The 24,563-nt window shown below is 35.1% G+C and overlaps 1 protein-coding gene across 4 annotated transcripts in view; it reads right to left on the reverse strand.

Moving 5' to 3' along the window:
* Positions 1-1,756: 1,756 nt before the first annotated feature.
* The window catches only part of LOC101736201 (uncharacterized), a 105,074-nt gene continuing 82,267 nt past the window's right edge, over positions 1,757-24,563 (reverse strand). For 3 of the 4 annotated variants that reach the window (XM_004931112.4, XM_038012728.2, XM_038012726.2), the window contains exons 2-7: positions 11,754-11,950; positions 10,472-10,600; positions 8,689-8,808; positions 5,619-5,781; positions 4,748-4,876; positions 1,757-4,079 (exon numbers count right to left, since the gene is read on the reverse strand). In XM_004931112.4, coding sequence (XP_004931169.2) covers positions 3,833-4,079; positions 4,748-4,876; positions 5,619-5,781; positions 8,689-8,808; positions 10,472-10,600; positions 11,754-11,950 — 985 coding nt within the window. In that variant the 3' untranslated portion in view covers positions 1,757-3,832. Of the gene's footprint in view, positions 4,080-4,747; positions 4,877-5,618; positions 5,782-8,688; positions 8,809-10,471; positions 10,601-11,753; positions 11,951-15,989; positions 16,136-24,563 lie in introns of those variants that run through there. The other variant, XM_021351332.3, reaches the window with a different exon arrangement.

Consider the following 24,563-nt stretch of genomic DNA (forward strand, 5'->3'; position numbering starts at 1 on the left):
AATTGTCTTATTGGAATAAATAAGTATAAATTAAAAAAACCTTCTTAGTTTATTTTTTTTATTTATGAATATTTGGGTAGATCCAAGGATTATTACTTTATGGCCAGATTAAATATTTTAGAAAAGACCATTAAAAAACCTGTAACATTAACATTGATTGATCCATTGACAAGACAGTGACGCTAAGTCGCATGTCACAATTAAAACAAGAAATCGATAATAATCATGGTTTTTTTCGGTTATGGTTCAGATGTAAATTTCTTGAAGTTCTTTCAAACCCCTACTGCTTTCATCATGATGACTGAAGCACCATTTTCAATAATGTTATATTACACGTTCCTCATATCAGAGTATGTTTACAAACATTACAGCATCAACGAAATCCCCTGTGGCGACAACAAACTCTTTCACCACTGTATGGACGAAGTCGTCGTAACCGTTTATGTAGACCGATTTAAAACTATTTAGAGGGAGTCAGGGACACTCACAGTAACAGAGTTTGACAATGACAGGATACTTCTAATTACATTAATACGTTGACTACCTTGTAGGCCACCGGTGCCCCACGTGGGGAACTGGAGTAGTTATGTCGATTTCATTTACTAATCGCCCGGATTGCTTAACTTTGCCTTCTTTTGTTTGTTAATGTATGTTTTAATCTTTTAGATATCTTAGAAATAGATTCATTTTCAGTATCTTCGGACACGTCTTTCCTACGTCTACTAAAAATTCCGGCGCCCTAGTAAGAAGTTCGAAGAGAGAAATCGACATAATTACCTCAGTGCACCACGTAAGGCACCGGTAACCTACATAGAGCAGTCAACGTTTTAAAATATTTACATAGAAGAGTATTTACTTAAAAAATCTTAGATAAAGGTCTTCATCTTCGTGAAGGACTGACAGCGGCCGGCCCAGTTGTTACAGCGAAGCGAAGGTGATATCAGTAGTAAAATGTAAAAAGAACATGACGAGTCGTTGACCGTCTCTACTGACCCCTACTTTTTTTTTTTTATTGTCCTTGTAGGCAGACGAGCATACGGACCACCTGATGGTGAGTGGTTACCGTCGCCCATGGACTTCAGCAATGCCAAGGGCAGAGCCAAGCCGCTGCCTACCGCATAACTTTCTGCCCCGATCGGGCTGGCAGACAATACATAAACTTAAAATAGAGTGTATTATTTAATTAAGACAGAAAACACTCGCAGTAGATGGGAATTTTAACATGGAACATCTTAAATTTCTAATGAGGTCGAATTACTGGTCATAAATCACAAAAATTCCCAATTTTTGGGTACCTCAAGCACCGGTTATCTTTTTAGTCGAACCCGTCCCTTGACGAAGGGCTCGGCGAGTAAACTAACCCACAGACACAGCCCACTGAGTTTCTCGCCGGATCTACTCAGCGGGTCGCGTTTCCGATCCGGTGGTAGATTCTGCGAAGCACTGCTCTTGTTAGGGTCAGTGTTAGCATCTTCGCCAGGTTTGAGCCCCGTGAGCTCACCTACTCGTCTGGTAGGTAACGCTGATATAACCTCTTAAAGCTATCAGCATAGGTAGGAAAAAAAACGAATTCCTTAGCATCTCGCTAATCTAGTTTGAGTACGGGCAGTGACTTTGACAGTGCTAATTTTTCTTTAAAACTGATAGCGTCTATTTCGCCGTATACGTACGGCTGTAGTGATGTAACTTTCAACGATTTCCTTATTATATGGGAAATTTTAACTATTTAAAGGAAATAACTTTAAAACAAAAGACATTTCTCAAATTCATTCTTATATTTTCATTTCGTCCTTACGTTAATATAATAACAATATTAAATAGGCTTAATAAGTATACAATAATATTACACGTTTAGGCGTGGGCCGTGGCACTTATCTATTGATTATAAAATAAAATACATTTCTTATGTTTTCGATTAACTTGGCCATTAAATGCCTTCATCACAAATTTTACAAGTGATAGAGTAATACCAACAGATAGGTAGTGATACATCTAAAATAACATGAGAAATATTTTAACTAATCCATGTCACACACTAAATTGTCTTTTCTGAGCACATAATGTGATCTAAGTATAAAACAATTTTTAGATGAATAATCATAGGTTGTATTGCATTAGTGGACGTGATGAATCCTTACTTTGGCAACTTTTTTGGCTCCCCACCAAAATAATGAAATAATGAATGAAACAAAATTTAGCAATGAATGAAAACGACACAGATAATACAAAGTTCGATTTAAAATAATGATTAGTTATTCAACGAAATAGCTTCATGTACGAATTAAAGGAAAATATCACATTTCTGAACTAAAACTAGGTTATGTTATTGTTTACTGTACCTATTCTTATATTAATAATCTTATACCTACTAACATTAAGTTTAAACATACATCATACGTGTATGTTTGGACAATTTTCTATAAATATCAATACATACTTAGTAATTATATGGAACAATAATCCTAGTGAGCCAAAAATGTTTACGTTGGTACACCGTAAACGCGCCGAGGTGACAAGTCAAAGGTTTGTATGTCAACGACTAGAATGTGGGATGATCATTTGAAAGTTAAGTTCTTTTTACTACTGAAATTTGAAGCTCATACCATACTCTGAGCGCTTTGCTTTTGTAAATTTTTCGAATCCCGATTGAAATATTAACTTGAAATTAGACCAGTGTGCTTAGTGCGAGTTTTTTAACGCTCTCGATAGCGTAAAAGTTAACTCGATTTTGTATGGAGTTGGAACGTTTGCCTGCGTTTGCCGCTAGGGGCGCTGATCCAACTGCATACAAATTATAGTTTACTTTTACGCTATCGAGAGCGTTAAAAAGCTCGCACTAAGCACACTGAACACGATCTTGCGTATTCATCTTTTATATGTTTGATCTTTCGCACAATTTATTAACTTTTAACATTATAACTCATTTAAGCATACATGAAACCTACTACTTTAATTAATGGCTGATTTGCACTAAATAGGTTCTTCGAACACGACAGGCGGCGATAGAACTTCACCACTTATCGGTCAATTATAGACCCCAAATGTCTTTTGAGATTATCGCTTCATTGATGCGAAATTTTTATCAGCGTGAGAATTATTGAAAATGATAAATGTCCAAAACGACTACTTTAAAAAGCTTCAATAGCGAACAATAAAAAGCACCCGCACGGTTCAAGAATATCTTTTTGAATAAAGCAACATTTACTTCAAGCACACGTTAAAGTAGGTATTTAAAACAAATTCAATTCATACAAAAAAAATTAGACAGTTATAAATCTAAAACCTGGAAATAAAAAGATTTTAGTTCTTGGTCACACTCAGAAATAACAAAAATGCTCAGTTCATTTTTTAATTTGGACGAAGTTGTCTTTGTTTGTTCTTCAATATTTTTATACTCTAAATTACTACACATACTTTACTATACTATGTTATCTAAGCAAGATCACCGACTACTGATCAGTAAATATTTGGCGCGTAAATGAAAAACAATTAACGGGTTATTGTCGTTTCTATTTATTAATTCAACTCACACTTTCACTGAAGCATCTAAATAAATATTGGAATTCTAGAAAAATGAAAGCTTTCTTTTATTTCATTTTAGTGAGATTTTTCATCAAACTGGAAGTGAGCACAGCGGAAGACGAACATTCAATTGAGCAGAAGTTATTGCAATTTGTCGATATTTATTTATTAATCGTAATATAAAAATGAAACATTGATTGTGAATATAATAAACACGCCAGATATTTCGTCTTTAGAATTATTTCTGCCCGTTATGAACGTCGATTTATTTAATGTTTGTAAAACTAAAAAGTCCGTTTTTTGGGGGTCGTTAACCTTTCCCTTCGTCTGGTATTGATATTGAAACAGAGACAGGTCTCGTATGTTCGTAGTCAGGATTCTTGTGTACGTTAGCATTGGCCGTAGTAACGCGTTTATGTTCGTCGAAATTACTGATTTTACATTCGACAACGCGGTAGTTGCAAGTAGGCGATCCGCAGTCGAAGTCCGGACGTATGACGATCGAATTCGGGATGTTGTCTTCGAGACTCTTCGATTCGTCCTTGAAAGGTGGGCAACTGCAATAAAAACACTTTTATAGTCTCGTTTGTTAGCTGTAATAACAAGAATTACTCACGCCGCTTTCGGCTATGGTGACTGGCGTCTATATTTCAAATATTTTCAATGAATAGTTTTCGCGTTAAATATTGAGAAATGAGATTATTGTCAGACGTATTTATCCAAAAAGTGTCCATTAGAGACGGTCAACGACTTGTCATGTTCTTTTTACATTTTACTACTGATTTTACAATACATTGCACGCAACGGACTACAATTCTACCGAAGCATTCGCTTTTCATTGCAGGTTAAAAAAAATATGTTAACGGTCGTATTGGAAATGTGTTATTCCATTGAGTTTTATAAGTCTGTTTGTTATGTATTGATAGCACAAAATGACATTTCATTCGTATAATAAATGTATGGTATGACTATGGTACAAATAACTTAATAGAAAAACTCTTCTATACGTTTTTTTTTACCCTTGTAGGCAGATGAACATATGGACCACCTGATGGTAAATGGTTACCGTCACTCATGGACGTTAGCAGTACCTCTGAGTACTTTCCGCCAATCTCGTTTGAAGGACACATTATAGTGATTGGGGAACACCATAGAAGGCAATACATTCCAGAGATACATTTTATGATTTACGACACCTCAAATAGCGTATGGCTATATGTATTACCTCAAAGGTGGTGGAGTTGGCGAACGCGAAAGCGGGAAACTGGCCACTTCTCTTGATATAGCCAAAGATTTGATGGACCCAAATGTTTGTTCCGGGCTAAGGGGAGCTCCCAGTACTGACGCCATACCTCTGTAATACATTACACATACTTTTGTATCATTAAGAAAAATATGACTTTTTTTTTGTTAAACTAATAAAATTGGTTCTTATCTTATTGGTTCAATTATATTTACTGTAGGCGCGCGAGTTCATGTCCATCCTGAGGAATGCGGTAGTGCTGTGACCTAGTTAATTATGGTAACGTCGATAATAACTACCGATTTAGTCAACATCTGGCAATTTGGTTTAATGTAACATAAGGTAATTTTGCAATGTATGAAATAAAATAAATGTGATAAGTAATTACTTGTTTATTTTTAATACAGAAAATTATTTTTTTAATTCCAATTCAATCACTATCAAATGAAAGACAACCGACAGATCAGAGTCGGAATCAGTATGTATCTTTTTTCAGTATCTATCTAGCTCGCGTCACAACCGTCACGGACAACAACACTCGACGTCAGACAAATGCGGGGAGGCGGGCGAAGGCGGAGCGAGCTGTACCCCGCGCGTCGCCTCTGGCCCCGATGGACATGAACTCGCGCGCATACAGTAGGTGTGTAGCCGGCTGACAGTTACAGGGTCCTTCTGATGTTCGTCGGTAATCTGAGTCTGTATAATATATTTTTTTCGAAATTCGAATTGCATGTTTAGGGCGTATTAAGCCCGCACGTTATATAGGTTTTCCTTGTTTCTTTGACCGTGAACTGGCTAGCTCACCGATGTATTTAAAAAAAACTGATTTCTAAAATTTTCATATCATACTTACACAACAGAATCGGATGGCACTAAGAAAGGTAATGGGGGAGGACACGGCGCGTCAGCACGTGCCGGGGACGCGGGCTCCGCGGAGCGGGGACACCGCGGCGCTTCGCCCTCCTCCACCAGGCCCAGCCAGCTCCGCAACCTGTGCCATAGTCCTGATGGACTGTCTGCACAAACGAAACGAAAACATTAAAGAAAAATCTATCAACTTCATATTCAATGTAGCTACAGCTAATTTTGTACACCTAATTTTTTGAAGCCACTGGAATTAGATCTTAGCGCGCACCCAGTATTTAGAGGAATCCACAGATATTACAAGGCGAAACCGTCTTAAGATTTGCCGTCGACGGCTCAATTTTATTATGAAACTTTCCTTCCCTTAGTAGGAACTCATTATTGCGTAGCCGTAGAAATAAGCAGGTATGATAAGAATGGTACTGTCTCTTTCAATATTGAAAAGATATATTTGACTCAAATACGTGAAGCAAAAACGTTGTACCCCTTTTTACGGAAATTGCGTTGATGGAGGAGTATGAAATTTCCTACATTTACAGAGAATACATAGAGCAGGAGTGCAGAGAGCTAATTTTTTTTTTAATTATACAAAAAAATATATTATTATATATTAAATCAATAAAAAAACATTACATTCACTAACATGTATTTGACACACACACACACACACACACAGATATATACTCTTTTTTTTATTTTTAGTCTGTGGTCAAATTGAGAATAGATTAATATTGTTTGTCTATAGTGTAGCCTTGGCGAAATCTGTGATTATAGAAGTATAGTCTTTGACAATAGAACCATAATAATGCTCAAATTGATAACTTAAATGAATTGTGGTCGTATTTCGATCACTGGGCGACCACTGCTTCATATAAGTCACGCAGCCGCATAGCCGCGTAGCCGTAACATTGCCGTAAACGGGTATGGGTGATAAAGACGGCTCTATTATCTATATAACCGAGGCCGCTTGTATCTAGTGAATCTTGGTTCGAGTTTCTAACCACTAATAATAAGTAACTTGAATTATTAATAACACGTATACACGTACACAATAAACACGTAAGCAAAGACAAAACAATCTTTAGTGTTGCCATTAAAAAAGTCTTCATTTTTTCTTTAAAAAAAAAGATAGGTACATAACTAATGAAAGATAATTTTCTATAGATATTTTTTTATTATATTTTTATATCATTTAACTGCCCTTGTAGGCAGTAGGAGTGGGTAATATCGGTTTTGCCGCGTATCGAATCGTATCTATATATCGAGGATCAATATCGGATATTGAATCTATATATTTTCTGAATCTATATATTGATGGATGCTAGTAGATTTTCTCGATTCATGATATTTGAGATTTGAAACGATACGCTGATATAATATCGTAGTAGATATAGATTTAAGTCAACGTTATACGGTTGGTTTTCTGATATCAATTTATAATATGATCTTAAAGTAATAAAAAGAACATGAAAATAAAAATATCAAAAAAACTTTCCTTCATGCTTTTACCAGGCTTAGGACTGGCTACATTATTTTTAGTTTTTAGTATTTTGTGTCTTAATTTAAAATTACAAAATATACCAAAAGAGTGTAGATTTCAAAAGTTTAATACTAAATATAATAAACTCAATTATTTGGATTCAACTAAAAATAGGAAAATGTGTACTTTAAAAATCAAACACAAAAAACTTTTAAGTATTTTTAAACACTTGTCCAAAAATTCTAGTTCAAGGTCAAAGCGCGTGAAATTAAATTCAACGATGCAAATAGGCTATACTGCATTCAAGTTAGGGTCGAAAGTTGAAACTTCTTTCCTTATTTGTATCCTGCTGATACGCTAAGAATAATCTACAAACATATGGACTTAAATATAAGGTTTACAATTGTATGGATAATGCCTGTTTCTGTTTCATTCATCACATGATATCCCTATCGTGCGCTCACTCACTCTGGCCGATTCGATACGAACCAAACGAATATTGCTGATATTAACGAATCGGTACGATATGCCGATGCGCATCACATCGAGCAATATCGTGTATCGGCTGATATCGAAATATAGATTTCGATTCACGAATCGGTCCGATATGGCGATGCGCATCACATCGAGCAATATCGTGTATCGGCTGATATCGATATATAGATTTCGTGCGGGGCGATATCGGATTCAACGATATTGCTGCGATATATAGATATTGAATCTATATACGATTTATATCACCCACTCCTAGTAGGCAGACGAGCATACGGTTCACCTAATGGTGAGTGGTTACCGTCGCCCGTGGACTTCAGCAATACCAGAGGTAGAGCCAAGCCGCTGCCTACCCTTATTAGCTATAGCCATTCAGTATATTAACTGTAGTCACTAAAACTTATCTGTAGCTCAGTTATCAAATTATAAACTTTATTTTATTGAACAGCCAGCATTTCTTTATTATGTCAACAAGAAAACAAAAGAGAAAATACGTTACACAAATCCGAGTTTTAAGCTGTCAGTGATTATGATCGAATTTCGAATGGTGGTCAAACACTGATTATATATATCAAAATTATACTAATTATAAGGCATCATTTCTTTATTATATCAACAAGAAAATAAAAGAGACAATGCATTACGCAAATCCGAGTTTTAAGCTGTCAGTGATTATGATCGAATTTCTAATGGCAGTCAAACACTAGTTATATCTTATATATAAAATTCTCGTGTCACAATGTTAGTTACCATACTCCTCTGTAACGGTTTGACCGATTTTTATATTTTATATGCATGTTCAGTAGGTATGAGAATCGGCTACTATCTATTTTTCCTAAGTGGTAAGGGTTGTCCCTAACTTTTATTTTTTGGACAATTTTTTTTTGTTATAATGAGGCATTATGTGGTTGAATTAGGTTTTGTTATTTTTATATTCCCTCATCGTTCACAGCGCTACATGCCTCTTTCACTCATTTACCACATCCTTACACACTTACGATAAGTTTTTTATTACAATTCCTTAGAAATCTTATATATGGCAAAACAACGTTTTCCGGGTCAGCTAGTGTATGTATATAAAACTTACTGGTGTACTTTCTTGTGTTCTGCGGACTGAGCGGATAGAAGTCGCCGTGGATCGGGCAGTGGAATGCGAGGCGACGCTGACGACGTTGGGCGGCGCGCATCAGCATGCACAGGACGATGCCTACAGTAAGAATAATTAACTCATTATCTAACACCATTGGATCAGACGCACGTGACACACACAACCGAACCGATTTATAAGTACAAAAAAATAAATAAAAAGTTTAAAAAAACTAACAAAATCCAACAAAAAAATAGAAAATAAATTTTAATAAATTTGAATTAAAAATAGTGTAAGAAAAAAATGATTTTATTGTAAAAAAGAATGGGGTGCTTTTCAGGATATTATCAAAGAACCCTTCTATTCATATCTGTTCATAAAATAATATTAATAACTATTGATACCATGCACCCCACGCTATTTTTACAATAAAATCATTTTTTCTTACATTGTTTTTAATTAAATTTTTATTTCCTTTTTTTTAGTTGGATTTTCTACAAAAGCGTATTTTGTTAGTTTTTTTAAACTATGTATTATTTATTTTTCGTTTTTTAGTTGAATTTCAATTTTTTCAATTTTTCGAGTTAATCCGACGTTTTGAAGGGGGTCAAAATCATGTTCAAAGATTCCGTTACATACTAACATACATACGTCTGAAGCTAATAAAAGCGTATTAATAATGTGATATTTTTGCGTGGATTTATGAATGAGTTTACGGCTCATTTCTTGTTTAGTAATCACCGGAGTCTATAAATTTAATATCACAATTCGAATATCTCACCAACCATCTTGAGATGTAAGATGTGATCAATATCGTTCGTATTAACGCTTAAAGACAAAACAAAAGGTGTCTGCGTTTGTTATTTTAAATATGTGAACATTTGGAAAGCATAATACAAATTTTTAACAAAACAAAAGAATGAAGACAGCTTCAACAATCAAAAAAAAGAGAATGTCGTCAATGTCGAAGTAAATTAAATATACATTGTTAATGATAACCAAAAAACGACAAGTCCAATTTTAGTAAAATCCAAATGGAAACGGCTTCCAAATTTAAAAATTTTTTTACTATAAATCAGTTCACCTAGCAAAAAGTTTTTAAGTAACACCTGAAAAATACAGTCGAATTATTATTGATATCTATCTTCCTTCTTTGAAAAGTCAAAACTATATAATAATTAATTATATTATCTATGTGTTGACGGTATTCAAAACAATTAAGTTCTATGTAGTATTTTATTCGATTTTCGCGAGTCGCGGGCATATTTAAAACTGACTGTACGGTTTAATCTTGCTTATATCGTTATTATCAAGAGGTGAAAGGCTATTTGTTATAAGCGATATTTTAGCAATTTTACAGTAGAGCCATTGAAGTTTAAAATTTAGAAAAAAAATGTTTCAGCTATGAGTAAACTTAATTGAAGTTCAATTAAAAGCACCCAACTGCTGATGCTAATACCAAATAAAGCGCATCTTTGATTACAAAGATAAATGTGGGGTATTAAGCTTAAGCTTTTATTACCGGCGGTATGATCTCTTGTGAGTCCGCACGCGTACCACCACCCCGCCTATTTCTGCCATGAATAATGCGTTTCGGTTTGAAGGGTGGGGTAGCCGTTGTAACTACACTGAGATTTTAGAACTTATATCTCAAGGTGGGTGGCGTCATTTACGTTGTAGATGTCTATGGGCTCCAGTAACCATTTAACACCAGGTAAGCTTGACCAGCCATCTCAGCAATAAAAAAAAACCAAATAGCCCTCGATATTAGTATGTTGTTTACCTGCGATTGTCATGAGAGCGCCGGCGACAATGCAAACTGGTCCGAGGACTCTCGAGTTCCCGGTGAAAGCAATACGGGCAGCGTAGTGGTCGGGCTCTTCGTTCTCACCACAGCCGCGGTACGATGCCGCTGTGAACGTCCAAATTTATGATTAAAATCAAATCAAATCAAAGCAAAATTATTTTATTCAACATAAATGAAAGTACATACTTGTTGAACGTCAAAAAGAACTACTGCCAATTCACAAAAACTAGCCTCCGTCCTGAGAAGAATTGGCAAGAAACTCAGCGGGCATGTCTTTTTTTTATATTAGATTTTTTTTTTTAATTTTTTTTTTTTTAAATATTCATTTTTACATCAATCAACACTAGATCATTACTAGAGTTTAATCAAACGACACAATTCGCACCTTTAGAATTATAGAGACCCGTTTCGTAATTTTCGAATTTCGAATTTAATTCAAAAATGGAACTAGAACGACCTTTTTCAGGGACTCTTAATAATCAAATCACCAAAAGTAACTTAGAAAGGGACAAACTTATCCAATGGTCTCTTTTAATCCGCCCCCTTCCTTTTCGGTTTGAAAACTTTATTCGAGGTTTTCCCAAAACACTTTTTTAGTGTCGGGTCTCTATAATTCTAAAGGTGCGTGATATGTACCATAAATATTTTTTTATGTTTTTAATCATTTGAACGATACAACACCACACGTTGCCTATTTATTTAAACTAGTGGCTACCCAGTAGTCGAAATTCGATTATAATTATTGATTTAAACTATAAGTTTGAACATTATTATGTTTCTATTGTCAGACTTTACTTCTTTAATGAGAGATTTCGCCAAGGCTACACTATAGATAAATAATATTAAAAATAAACAATATTGATCTATTCTCAATTTGACGACAGATTTTAACAAAATATAGGCAAAATATCTAAATGTCTAATGTTAGCTACTATAACTTCGTTACTAGTTGTATCATATATTTATATATGTTTAAATTAAAGTACTAGTAGCAAGTGTGATAAAATCCGAATAATATTATTAATCAGATGATGCGTCCGTTTACTCATGTTAAAGATAGTGGTATCAATGTTCAACTTTTAAAATACATATATCTAAGGTGTGTCTATATGAGACGATAAAGGTATAATGGCGCGATATATAAATAGAATATTCCATAAATATATTTTTGGCAACATTCCCGTCGTAGCGTCTATAGGCATTGATAGTTTCCTCGCTGACAGCAAAAATAAAAGCTAAACTTAGTAAATATACTAACCGGTTAGGACGCATCCGACAAGCATGAACAGGAAACCGAATATCGGTAGGATGATTTGGCAGTTAGCTGCGACCACCACTCCGGCGACCGCGAGGCCGCCTTCCACCTTCTCCAAACGAAGCCGAGAGATGGCCGGTGGACATCTTGGCTTCCCCGCTGGCGCGCGTACTAACGGCTCACCAGGTGGCGACGTTGTCCTGTAGAACAAGAATTATTTTTGTTACTTTTTGGTAATGGATACGCGTACATACATACATCAACTTGTGTCGCGATTTCAATCCGCTGATAGACTCATTTTTTTCCCCTATCTAAGCTGATAGCCTTGAGAGGCTATTTCAGCTTCGCCCTAACGTGTAGGTGAGCTCACGGGGCTCAAACCGGAGTGTTGCTGACACTGGCCCTAAAGCAGTGCTTCGCAGAATCTACCACCGGATCGGAAACGCGACCCACTGAGAAGATCCGGAGTGAAAATCAGTGGGCTGTGTCTACTATGGGTTAATTCGCTCGTCGAACCCGTCGTTTGCGACGAAGGGCTCGACGGGGACGGTGAAGAGCCAGCGAAGCACTGCTCTTGCTAGAGCTAATGTTAGCAAATTCACTCAGATCAAGCCCGTGAGGTCACCGACCCGTCTGGGCGTAGCTGGAATAGCCCCTTAGGCTACCACCAGCAAATAGGTAGGGGAAAAATAAATACATCAACGACCCACATATTGGTTCAACCAGACATCTTTAGTTGTATTCTTTTAATTTGAGTGTTACTTTAACATTGGACGTAATATATATATTTTTATATTGTGTGGGTGTAAAAATCACAGGTATTTGTAACCAATGCAAAAAATTAGTATGTAGTAGGTATATATTTTTGCAAAATGTTAATTAGCATAAAACGTTGGCAAGATATTCTTGGCTCAGCCTTGCCGTAGCAGAGTTTGAGTATTTTTGTCATTTTCATACAGCTGAATGCTCTTAAGATCTCCATTGACGAGCCAATATTCTAGAAAACCAGAATCAAATCGCGATAAACTATAAGTAATGTAGAATGACTTTTTATTATTTGTTTTAGTCAAAAAACATTTCAACTGAAGTACATTTACTGTGCCAGCTGTTTACTACGAGTCGAAATCGACATTAAAAATCAATTTACAAAGTTCAACGGAAGTCAAAACTAATTTGAAATTTTTAAATAACCAAAAAAAAAGTACACTAAATGTAGGTTTTTTTTTAAACATTCCGTAATTCCGGAAACATCAATTAAAACGCTGTTTGGACTGCGGGCTGACCAAGAAAAATAAACTGAAAAAGAATCGTGCAATTTACATTACGCATTGATTGGTCGTAAAACAATACCAGATGCAATCCCGTTTACAAAACACAGGGAAAAAGTCGTTAATACGAACAGACTGAAAGCGATGAACGATAAAATATTATGTTTAATGATCCCCGAGGTTATGTCAGGGACCGCAGAATTTCAGGGTATTATGGATCAAGGAGAAAAGGGTCGGTCATCAAACTGGAACTCTCGGTGCAAACGAATTCCCAGCTAAGCTTGAGCCGTAAAAGGATTGAGTTCAGTGTTGCCAATTTTACGACCTTTAGATGTCAAGATAATTCGGTTATATAATAGCTTTAAACGAAGTTAAGTTTGTTTTTATGCTCTAAGGTCTAAGGTTGCAGGGTTTTCAAGTTTTGTTGATGATTAAACAGATCATATTTCTTACGTTCAGTAGTGTATGCTTTTTTTTTGTTTCACTAGCATGTACCTGCATTATTTGAACGAAATAAAGTTGTTATGTGCGCATTGAATTACGAATTGCCGAATACATATTTAGGAATTACGGAAAGTACAAGGTAAATAATGAAAGTGTAATCCCAAAATTTGCAGTAACTTCATAGTAATTTACTCAATAAATACACGAAGAATAAAACTGTAGCTTCGAGAGAATTGTAACGGAAGGTAGATGTTGGTAACAAAAACTATTTTCCTACCTCAAAGAGTTTGTTGAAGGATGCTCAAAGATGCATTCGTCACTTTGATTTATAGCGTGAATTAGACGAGATATTTTTATTTTGTGCAGGGGTGAGTGACACTTTATTGTAATCTGTGATGTTTTCATTCGCAGAGGACAAACGTACGCATATGGTAGGTATACCCGAATACATAGTAAATACATGCAGTGAACACGATGGGGTGTGAGGAGTCTCCTACGTTTTTAAAGCGTTTGGTAGAAATATATTTCGGACTTTATCAAAATATGGGGCGCTTGGTTTCTATACGTGTAACTAATGCTAAATTATTTAAATAGAATATAAACTGATTGACAGTGTACATCCAAATTGATATTATAAAGGCGAAAGTGAGTTTCTTTGCTTAGTTAAACTTTCACGACTTAACTAGTGACCAGTGATTATTGCGTATCCATAATATGATTATTGCGTCCAAGTTGTTAGAAGCACAGAAATGGATACGGGGTACTTTTCATCCCGAACAAGGTCTTCATCCTAATCCTCATATCACAATGAACTTTTTAAAAGCGATAAAATTCGAACTAAGAAATTCCAAAGCATCATTATGAATTAAAATTGCATATTCTTGTGAATATGACACATAGGGAATCGGCGTGGCCTATAATAAAAAAACTCCTACGAATCATTTCCTCGATTTAAAATTAGTCAACTAATCTATTAATAGTTTCAAATGGAGTATCGAATTCATAAGACATCATTAAAATTATATCAATACGTTATATCAGTACAATAGTTACGACTTAAGTTAATTAGTACGTCTATTTATTAGAAGAAACGGGTATGCGATTACATATCGGGTAATTGCTACTCGTCTATAATGTATCATTACTACTGATATATTATCATTCTACTTTCCTTTTTTCCCTTACCTATTCTGATAACGTTGAGAGGCTATTTTAGCTTCTCATTGACGTGTAGGTGAGCTCACGGGGCTCAAAACCGGGAGTGTTGCTAACACTGGTATAAGAGCAGTGCTTCGCGGAATCTAACACCGGATCGGAAAGGCGACCCACTGAGAAGATCCGACGAGAAACTCAGTGGGCTGTGTCTATGGGTTAATTCACTCGTCGAGCCCTTCGTCGCAAGCCACGGATTCGACGAGGACGGTGACCGGTGCTTGTGGTACCTAAAAGCACCGTTAATGGATCGGGAGGATCCGTAATGACGTGTAACTTTCATCGGTCTAACGTAGACTAGAAATATATTGTTAAGCAACGACTACCCAAACCAAGAAATTTACAGGATTCTCCAAGATCACGTTCACAGCGTGAATTCTGTTTTAACAGGCCATTCTAGATATATATTCATCTCTTTACTACAATAAATGAAATTGATGTTACAGGTTTTGCGGGACAGAGAAGTCTAGGTTTTTCTTAGGCCATCGCAAGGAATTTACGGATATTCATTAAACCTTTTTTCGTACTTAAATAAAACAGTATTATTTGCGAGCGGTGTTTCAGCAAAAACAGTATGAGAATCATAGTACCACAGTATGTTGTATAATAACAAGTGAAGAGAAAATTAAGAAAAACGAGTTTGTATTTTCATAAGATTAACATGATAAAATATATTCTGAAGAGTGTTTCGATCTCGCTTGGAGAAACATATTAGGGATGACATACTGGATGAAACACCACGTAGAGGACTTCGTATCAGGTTCTCAATGAGTATAGTTTAATGACACCGAGCGTTGTTATTATCATAGTCAAAATTTCGTCTCTAATTAAGGACTGTTCATATTTGGAGAACAATACAATACTTCAATCAGTCATAAGTTCAATCCCATTTTTGTCTAATACATAATTCATTGTCCATTATATTGAATTATTAGGTACCATAAACAATGTAGACTATTAATGAATGCGGCCCTATTTAGAATACAGAATTCAAAATAATTTACGAAGAATCAATTCAACTCCGAACAACTTTATATTTTAGTAAAATTTTGTGAACTGGCTACTATTTAATTCGGTATTATTGGTTCTCGATAAAAACTTATTTATGACTTTAGCAGCTGTAATGTAAGAACGGTGTCTGTTCACTTCCACTACCCACGCCTATCAATAAACGTCTTCATCTAGAGATAGCTAGGAGATATAGCGCAAATTGAAAAAAAACGACATCAAAGTAATTGAATTGAATAATTCTGTAAAATGCATACACAGCGCCTATAGATACAAAAACCTAATACATTTTTTTTTTAATATCTACCTGTTCGATTTTTCGTGTTCCAGAAATGCTAACTTTGACTCTGATATATTTATCATTAACAGCTCCCTTATAGTAGAGCATGTGTTCGCATTTATTTCGTTTGATTTAAATCTCGGACAATTCGAATTCTTGCCTCAAGATACACAGTGGCTTGTTGGCAGCTGTAAAGAAATTAATCTATCTATCTCTTAGGTTTATGGCGTTAAAGAAATTAATTTTATAAAAAATGAATTTAAACAAATAGCTGTAATTCATTAATTGCGTCACTAGACAGAAATGACAGCTCATGTCAGATACGATGCAGTTTGTGTTTAATAAGTCCAAGTCTCTAAATGTAAAACTATATCTATATATTAATACGTGAAGTAAAAACTTTGTATCCCTTTTTACGAAAATTGCGCGAATGGAGGAGTATGAAATTTTCCACACTTATAGAGAATATAGAGAAGTGCACAATGCTAATATTTTTTTTAAAATAATGCATAAAAGATACATTAAATCAATAAAGAAAACATTACACACACTACCATGTATTTGACACACACACATATACTCTTTGTTTATTGTCAAATTTTTTTATTGCTTAAAGTTTCATTTGAGAATAGGTTAGTATTGTTTATCTTTAATATTACAAGTATTTGTCTATAGTGTAGTCTTGGCGAAATCTGTAACAATAGGACCATAATAATGTTGAAACTTATAATTTCAATTAATTATAGTAGAATTTCGACTACTGCGGGACCACTAGTTGATATAAAGGAGACGATTCTTCACCGTTGTGAATTAAGTTTGATTTAATGTAGTTTTAATTTAGATTATACATCTTACATGTAAGTTGTATAATCCAGTAAAAATGTTTGAAATTTGAAAAATTCTTTAAGTATTTCTTTTTTAATGCGTCTAAGGCAGCGGTATATGCATCTTTATTACTTTAACTCGTTCTGCTGTAATTGCGGTGTACGATGCCTATCGCTCTAGCTAGATTCTATAATAGCGGTTAGATTATTAAGATTGACGAACATAATGAGGTATTCAAAGCGTGTTATGATCTCATAGAAACCGGACGTGGCCAATTGAAATTTGATTTGACAGACTGTACTTATTGAATGTGTGTGTAGTATTATACAGATTTTAAAAAGCCCGAGCATTCGGGGCTTGAACCATTAAATTTTTAAATAAATGCTTCGCCGTGTTTAATTTGGAAATAGGAAGCAGTGTTTTTTTTGGCAACACTATAATTTGATGGTACTGTGTTGTTAGCACGGAATATTATCTATTCCGTGGTTGTTAGGCTTGAATTTAAATATCCTAGGTGGAGTTTTTATGCAGTTTTGAAGCTGATTTATTGGACAACCCATTGATAAGTTTTAAAAAAAATTTGAATTCAGAATTATGAAGAAAAAAAACGTGATATCGTATAACTTATCGCTATAGTATCTATGAAATGTTTTCTCCGAATTTCAAACTTTTCGTCGAACCCATTCAAGCTGTGTGTTGTCTGTTTGTCTCTCGTTTTGATATCTATAGCTGTAGAATTTCCACATTTTCATTCCATTTTGTTTTTTGAAACCAATGGGCATGCGAATTGTAATCACTGATAGCAGGCATGACTGCTACAAGACTTTCGTAGTTTTTGATGCTATTTTAAATACCATCTAAGAGTCTCACTGCACGCCCTTCTATGGTTAGATGACAACTCGGCCTATTGTCAAGAACTGTGTTATCTGTCCAAACTCACAACAGATGAATGGTCAAATGTAACGGTTCCGGTTCGGCGATGCCGATTTACTGTGACTTCCGACTCGGTGACCTCGTAATCATTTACTGCAACATTTTCGTTCCGAATTCTAAAATGAGTTTTTACTGGTGGTAGGACCTCTTGTGAGTCCGCGCGGGTAGGTACCACCGCCCTGCCTATTTCTGCCGTGAAGCAGTAATGCGTTTCGGTTTGAAGGGTGGGACAGCCGTTGTAACTATACTGAGATCTTAGAACTTATATATCAAGAGGTGTGTGGCGCATTTACGTTGTAGATGTCCATGGGCTCCAGTAAACACTTAACACCAGGTGGGCTGTGAGCTCGTCCACCCATCTAAGCAATAAAAAAAAAAAGAATTCGCAATTCTTTTTAGTTAACTTGAGCTTTTCATTCTAAATAGCGCAAACTTGATATCACTATACCTATAGTATAAAACAAAGTCGCTTTCTCTGTCCCTATATCTGTCTGTCCCTATGTATGCTTAAATCTATAAAAGTACGTAACGAATTTTGATGCGGTTTTTTTAATAGATAGAGTGATTGAAGAGGAAGGTTTTTATGTATAATAACATCCATTAAATAGTGGAGAAATCAATAATAAATTACAGTTTCCGAAGCGAAGCGAGGGCGGGTCGCTAGTTGAATATTAAGGAACGAAGCTCTTCGAAACAATCTCTACGTAAACGCTAAAACAACCATTATGAAATATCATTTCAGATCTCACGGGATGATTTATTTCAGTTAGTTTATTCTTGGAACGGACGGGGGACAATTTGCAATCATTACTATGTGCTCGTCGGTCGAAAATAGTCATCCGACCCCCACACAATTGGCTGACGAGAGGACGCTCTGGAGTACATAACCTCAAATTAAAGATATCCGTTAAGGCGAAACGTGTGCCGCTCAACGTTGTACTGTGACGCTCTTGGCTCACATTGCACAGGTCTTTTCTTTTAGGCGTTTTTTTGTCTTCACACTCCATTGTGTCGGACGGCTAAAATAGATTTATTTATAACGTACTAGTGGTCCCGCAGTAGTCGAAATTCGACTATAATTAATTGAAATTATAAGTTTGAACATTATTAAGGTTCCATTGTCAAAGACTAATAATACTTCTATAATCATAGATTTCGCCAAAACTACACTATAGACAAATAATATTAAAGATAAACAATATTAACCTATTCTGAATTTGACCACAATTTGACTTTAAGCAATAACAAAGTTTGACAATAAACAAATAGTATGCATGCATGTGTGTGTCAAATACATGGTAGTGTGTGTAATGTTTTCTTTATTGATTTAATGTATTTTTTTGGCATTATTTTAAAAAAATATTAGCAAATATTAGCATTGCACTGCTTCTCTATATTCTCTATAAGTGTGGGAAATTTCATACTCCTCCGTCCGCGCAATTTTCGTAAAAAGGGGTACAAAGTTTTTGCTTCACGTATTAATATATAGATAGACGCATATTGAAAGGAAAACACGAACTAGACAGTTTTAAGAACGTCCGAGGATGGACTGGAGTTATTTGCGCAAAACACCGACTGACAAAGATTAAAACTACTTGGCACTAAGGGAAGTAAAAGAAGTCTTTTTAAAATAACACACGAAAATCTCATGCCGGTCTGTCTTATTGTGAAAGAGGATGTTGGTTCAGCAGTAAGATTGACTAGCGTTATATTTTTATAATTAAAAAAGGTTTCTCTGGCCTAATGACAAACCGCTTTAGTATTAAGTAAGTAATATTTCCATATTATGCTGATTTTTTTTTCTTGAATGAATGAACTACGGTCTGTTGTCTGAATTATTAATTATATATATTTGGAATGAATTCTCGTTCGTTATTAATTATCGTTATTTTTATGAAATTTACAAGATTCATTCAACTGATAGGGATATTTAAAGGCATATTTGGGTTTGTTTATTTTCGATTCCATACCGCGCATCATGTCTCTAACAGCGTCAGGAGATTTACGAGTGGCGTTTCGAGTAAGTAATTGGGGTGAACGTTTGATCTAGATTCCAGGTAGACGAACTCAAACTTGACCTCTAAGAAAGGTCGTTTTCCAAATGTGTTACAATAAAAAAATCCTTAAAAACGAATAGAAGTCTACAGATAATTAATTTACGACCCGTCTATCTGATTGTTTGTGTCCGTATCTAAAAAGTATTTTTGAAGTTATACTTCTTTAGGCGCGTTGTGAAAAATTGATGAGAGTGAAATTTTACGATGCGCGCGCACCGTGACACAAAATTAACAGAAATGAAGTTGCCCACTAAATCGCTCATTACAATACGACCGACGTAACTTGGCGAGTCTGAATATAGCCGCAGGTGAACTTTCGCGCATGTACATTCGTAAAAAAAAGTGTTATAGCATTGATTTTTTAGTAATATAAATGACAAAATTATTATTTAATATAATTCATACTAAATATTATTAAATTATTAACGTTAAATATTTATTATTAATTATTTAATATATAAAAAAAAAAATACGCGCGTACATAAGTACACGCACCCTTTTTTTTCTCCTACCTAATCGCTGGTAGCTTAAGCCATTTCAGCTGCTCACGGACCAGTAGGTGAGAACACAGAGCTCAACCTAGCAGTTGCTAACATTGGCTTTAGCGAGAGCAGTGCTTCGCGGAATCTACTACCGGATCGAAATTGCGGCCCACTGTGAATGTCCGACGAGAACCCCATGTTTTGTGTCTAAGGGTTAGTTCGCACGTCGAAGTCTTCTTTCGGGATCGTCAAATTCGTCAAGAACTATGACCGATGCTTGAAGAGCCTAAAAGAACCGAGACCGGGTCCGGAAGGTCGGACAAGACAGAAAATGTAATTCATCAGACAAGTAGCAATAAACGTAGCCTTAACAAATGACTAGAGCGATTGCAATTGCTGTTTGTACGAGGTGCTTCCTGATTACCGCTCTCGTCACGCCCGTGCAGCAATCAAACCGAATTAACTATTTAACTCGGCAAGATGTGTTTTATATCATACCCTTTTTGTATAATGGAAAAATCAGCGAGCCTCAAACAAGGAATGGAGTTCTACGTTCAACAGCGTAGTGTGTTACAGACATTTACATATATGTATGTATTTTTTATTTATTTTTATTGCTTAGATGAGTGGACGAGCTCACAGCCCACCTGATGTTAAGTGGTTACTGGAGGCCATAGACATCTACAATGTAAATGCGCCACCCACCTTGAGATATAAGTTGTAAGGTCTCAAGTATAGTTACAACGGCTGCCCCACCTTTCAAACCAAAACGCATTACTGCTTCACGGCAGAAATAGGCAGGGTGGTGGTACCTAACCGTGCGGACTCACAAGAGGTCCTACCACCAGTAATTACGCAAATTATAATTTTGCGGGTTTGATTTGTATGTACGTACGATGTATGTACGTATTTAAAAAATATCTTAAATATATAACCTATTATTGCATTTTCAAGTCAATAATCTATACTAATATATAAATCTACAGTGGTTTTTACGGATGTTCCATTATAACTACTGAGCCATGCATCCGATTGACTTGAAACTTGGTATCCATGTAGAAAATACGTGTACTCAATGGATAGGCTAATATTTATATGAGTGTTGAACTCCCTACATCAGTTGCGGGGGCGTTAATGTTAAGTCTTTGAGGGGGTGAGAAATAATAATGTTAATTTTAAATGCCCAGCGAAGCGGACGGGTACAGCTAGTATTAAATAAATTGGTTAATTTGATGTAGCTCAGGTATATTACTGACTGATTTACTTGACCTAGTTGTTGGTCTAAAATGAAATTCGATACTGATCCTCCATCTATGTGTGTGTGCGTGTGATAAAATTCGCCACACAGAATGTTAGGGCAGACACATTGAATATCGGATAAACTGTAAATTATTTCTGGAAGCAATCTGTGGATATCTGCAATGTCTCTATTGATAGTTTTCGTTGTACTTTCACGCAAGCATCGATAAAATAAATTACATTTTTTATTGTATTATGATTAGATTGGCATTCTATATTTGTTTTGACTTTTGTCATTGACCTATATAACAGGAATTACAGGAAATGTTTGTCATGTGTATAGAAATGTGATCTTAGTATGAGGTGTTAGTATTGTAGTTCTGAGACTAACAACTGATGCATCAGCATAACACGAAAATCACAATTGTCTGGAGCCACTACGATCGTTCAAAATGTTTTTTCTGAGATTTAACTTGCTACGTACTATTCGATTATGGAATGAGCTTCAAAAATGAATAGTGCTGGTTGTGAGTGGTTCTTTAGACGAGGCTTTAAAAGATTCCTTAATTGCTCGAAACGATTTGGTTGCATCCCTAGCAACATCGATGTGTAGTGACAGGTCTGCCTACGAAAACAAGATTTTTTTTGTTAAATTTAATTATAAGCACGTGGTTAGAACGAAAACGCGAATAGCCATTTTAATACGCTTTTATTAGCTTCATACGTATGTTAGTATCTATGTAGTATGTAACGGAAACTTGAACATGATTTTGGCCACCTTCAAAACGTCGGATTAACTCGAAATTGGGCACACTTATCAAGGACTGATGACAATTCAATATTTTAAGCAGTTAGATCTGTTATTTACTTTCGGCAGTTAAAACAATTTCCGTTTCAGAGATTAGCCGGAACAAACAGACAGACAGACAGATAAAAATGTTATTTTGGTGTATGTACCGTATATATATTCATATGCATGTAGTAAAAAGAGGCTATTTCAATATTACAAACAGACACTCCAATTTTATTTATATGTACAGATTTCTATTCCCTATTACTAATTATTGTCCGTGGCAAAATTTAGCATGTCTAGCCCTGAGAAATTTTATATTTCGAATTTTTTATTTAAAAAAAATATATTAAGTTGGATATCATTTAAACTCGTACGCATTTGTCGTTTTCCAATGAACAGATTTTAGTTGAAGCACCGAAGTGGAAACCAGACGGTGTCAACGTCCCGACAGGTCCCGTTCCGTCTGTGACTACTGCCTTGTATATAATCTGTGGTAAATACTGACTGCACTTAAGATGTAATGGAATTTAACTAAAATTATGTAGGCATTCGTATTTTTCTGGATTCCAGTCATTTAAAAAAAAAGCAATACTGAAAAATTTGTTCGTTAATTAATTGGCACTTATTAGATTTTTTTTGTAGAAAATGTATGTTTGATTATGTAAGAGACGATTTAGAAGAAAAAAAAAAAGATATCTCGGCAGTTGATATGTAAGCATGTCAATGAGAAGGGAAAAAATTAGATGCGAATGAACTCACTGAACGCCTTTTTAATTATAGTCCGTAGTAGGTGAGTTTTCATGTACTTTTAAAATCGGTAATGCTAGATCCTATCAAGCATCTGTTTTAAGTTCTTAATTATTGAAATTTGTAGAAAAAAACTTTAAATTATGTTATTAAAGTTTCAGCAAAAATTAATTTGTACAAGATAATTTGTTTGTTAATTTGTTCAGTGGTGGTTAAGAAATGCTATATTAATCGACTGTGCACTATTTATAGATCAGCTACGCATGTAAATTAATTAATATTATTTTTAATTTGCTTTGGGATCTTTATCTGAGCTAGTTGTAACATGAAGGATCTTTATCTGAGCTAGTTGTAACATGAAGGATCTTTATCTGAGCTAGTTGTAACATGAACTACTACACTACTAGTTTTTATTTCGTTTTTGGCTGTAAATAATACAATTGTAATCTAAGCGCATTCCAACACGGAATAATCCTTTTTTTTAATAGTAAATGTACATATTCCTTCTATCTTCAAACAATTGTAGCGGCCATTTTGAAAAAAAAAACTTATGTTTGACGATTGCCTATGATTTTTTTGGATTACAGTAGATTTTTTATTATAGTTTTATTGTATTTGAGAAGTTACGTATGTATTTGTAAAGTCCTATTTTGGTCGACACAAAACCATACATGCATTCCAGAGTTCAACGACATTAGTTTCGTTTCATTCCGGTTTTGTACCTGACGCGTGTCTCCCGTCTACACTAGCCGAAGTACCGAAGCCTAAAATTTTAGTTATTCATGTTTAAATAAACAGAAAGCTAATTTTGCTAAATAAATAATACATTTAATCGCGTACAAATCACTAATAACTCGTTGATAAAGCAGATTTATCATATTTTTTTAAATATTAATTTGATATCAGTTGACACTCAATACAGTTATCAATGTAATCCTTCTAGTCAGTTCGCGATATTTCAGCGCTGTTGCAAGATTATGGTAATCGGTAGGCGCAAAACAACATTTGAACGTCGTGGTCCAAAATCGGCGTGTCAGTTTTCGGGTCGCGATAATTAAGGGCTTTGGTAAGCAAGCCTCTCAAACGAAGCCTAAAGTATAAAATTCGATCACCGTAGCGTTCTAGTTTATTATATATTTTCATTTTACTCCGAATTCAATAAATATTTACCAGTTTACTCGTAATGACACCGCGGTTAATTTTTAGGGCAGACTTGAAATTACCGAAATTATATAGGGTGTTGTTTGTTTACGAACAGAGAAAAAGTGTAATGAAATAAAAGATATAATATTAGTTTTTCGTTTAGTCTTCCGTCAACAATTCATTCGTTCTAGTTCATTTTAACACCAGTTAGAATGTGAGCTGGTCTGACCCCCTGCCTTGATGATATTTATGAATAAAAAGTTCTTATTAATTTTGGAATTGTCTGTAAAACTACATGCTTTACTTAAACTATGATACGGCGTTACGTCAAATCTACTTGGTGGGAGGGAAAGAGAAGATATTATAGTTTCGAATTGAATAA

Source organism: Bombyx mori, chromosome 9, assembly GCF_030269925.1.
Source record: "Bombyx mori chromosome 9, ASM3026992v2".
Lineage (NCBI taxonomy): Eukaryota > Metazoa > Arthropoda > Insecta > Lepidoptera > Bombycidae > Bombyx > Bombyx mori.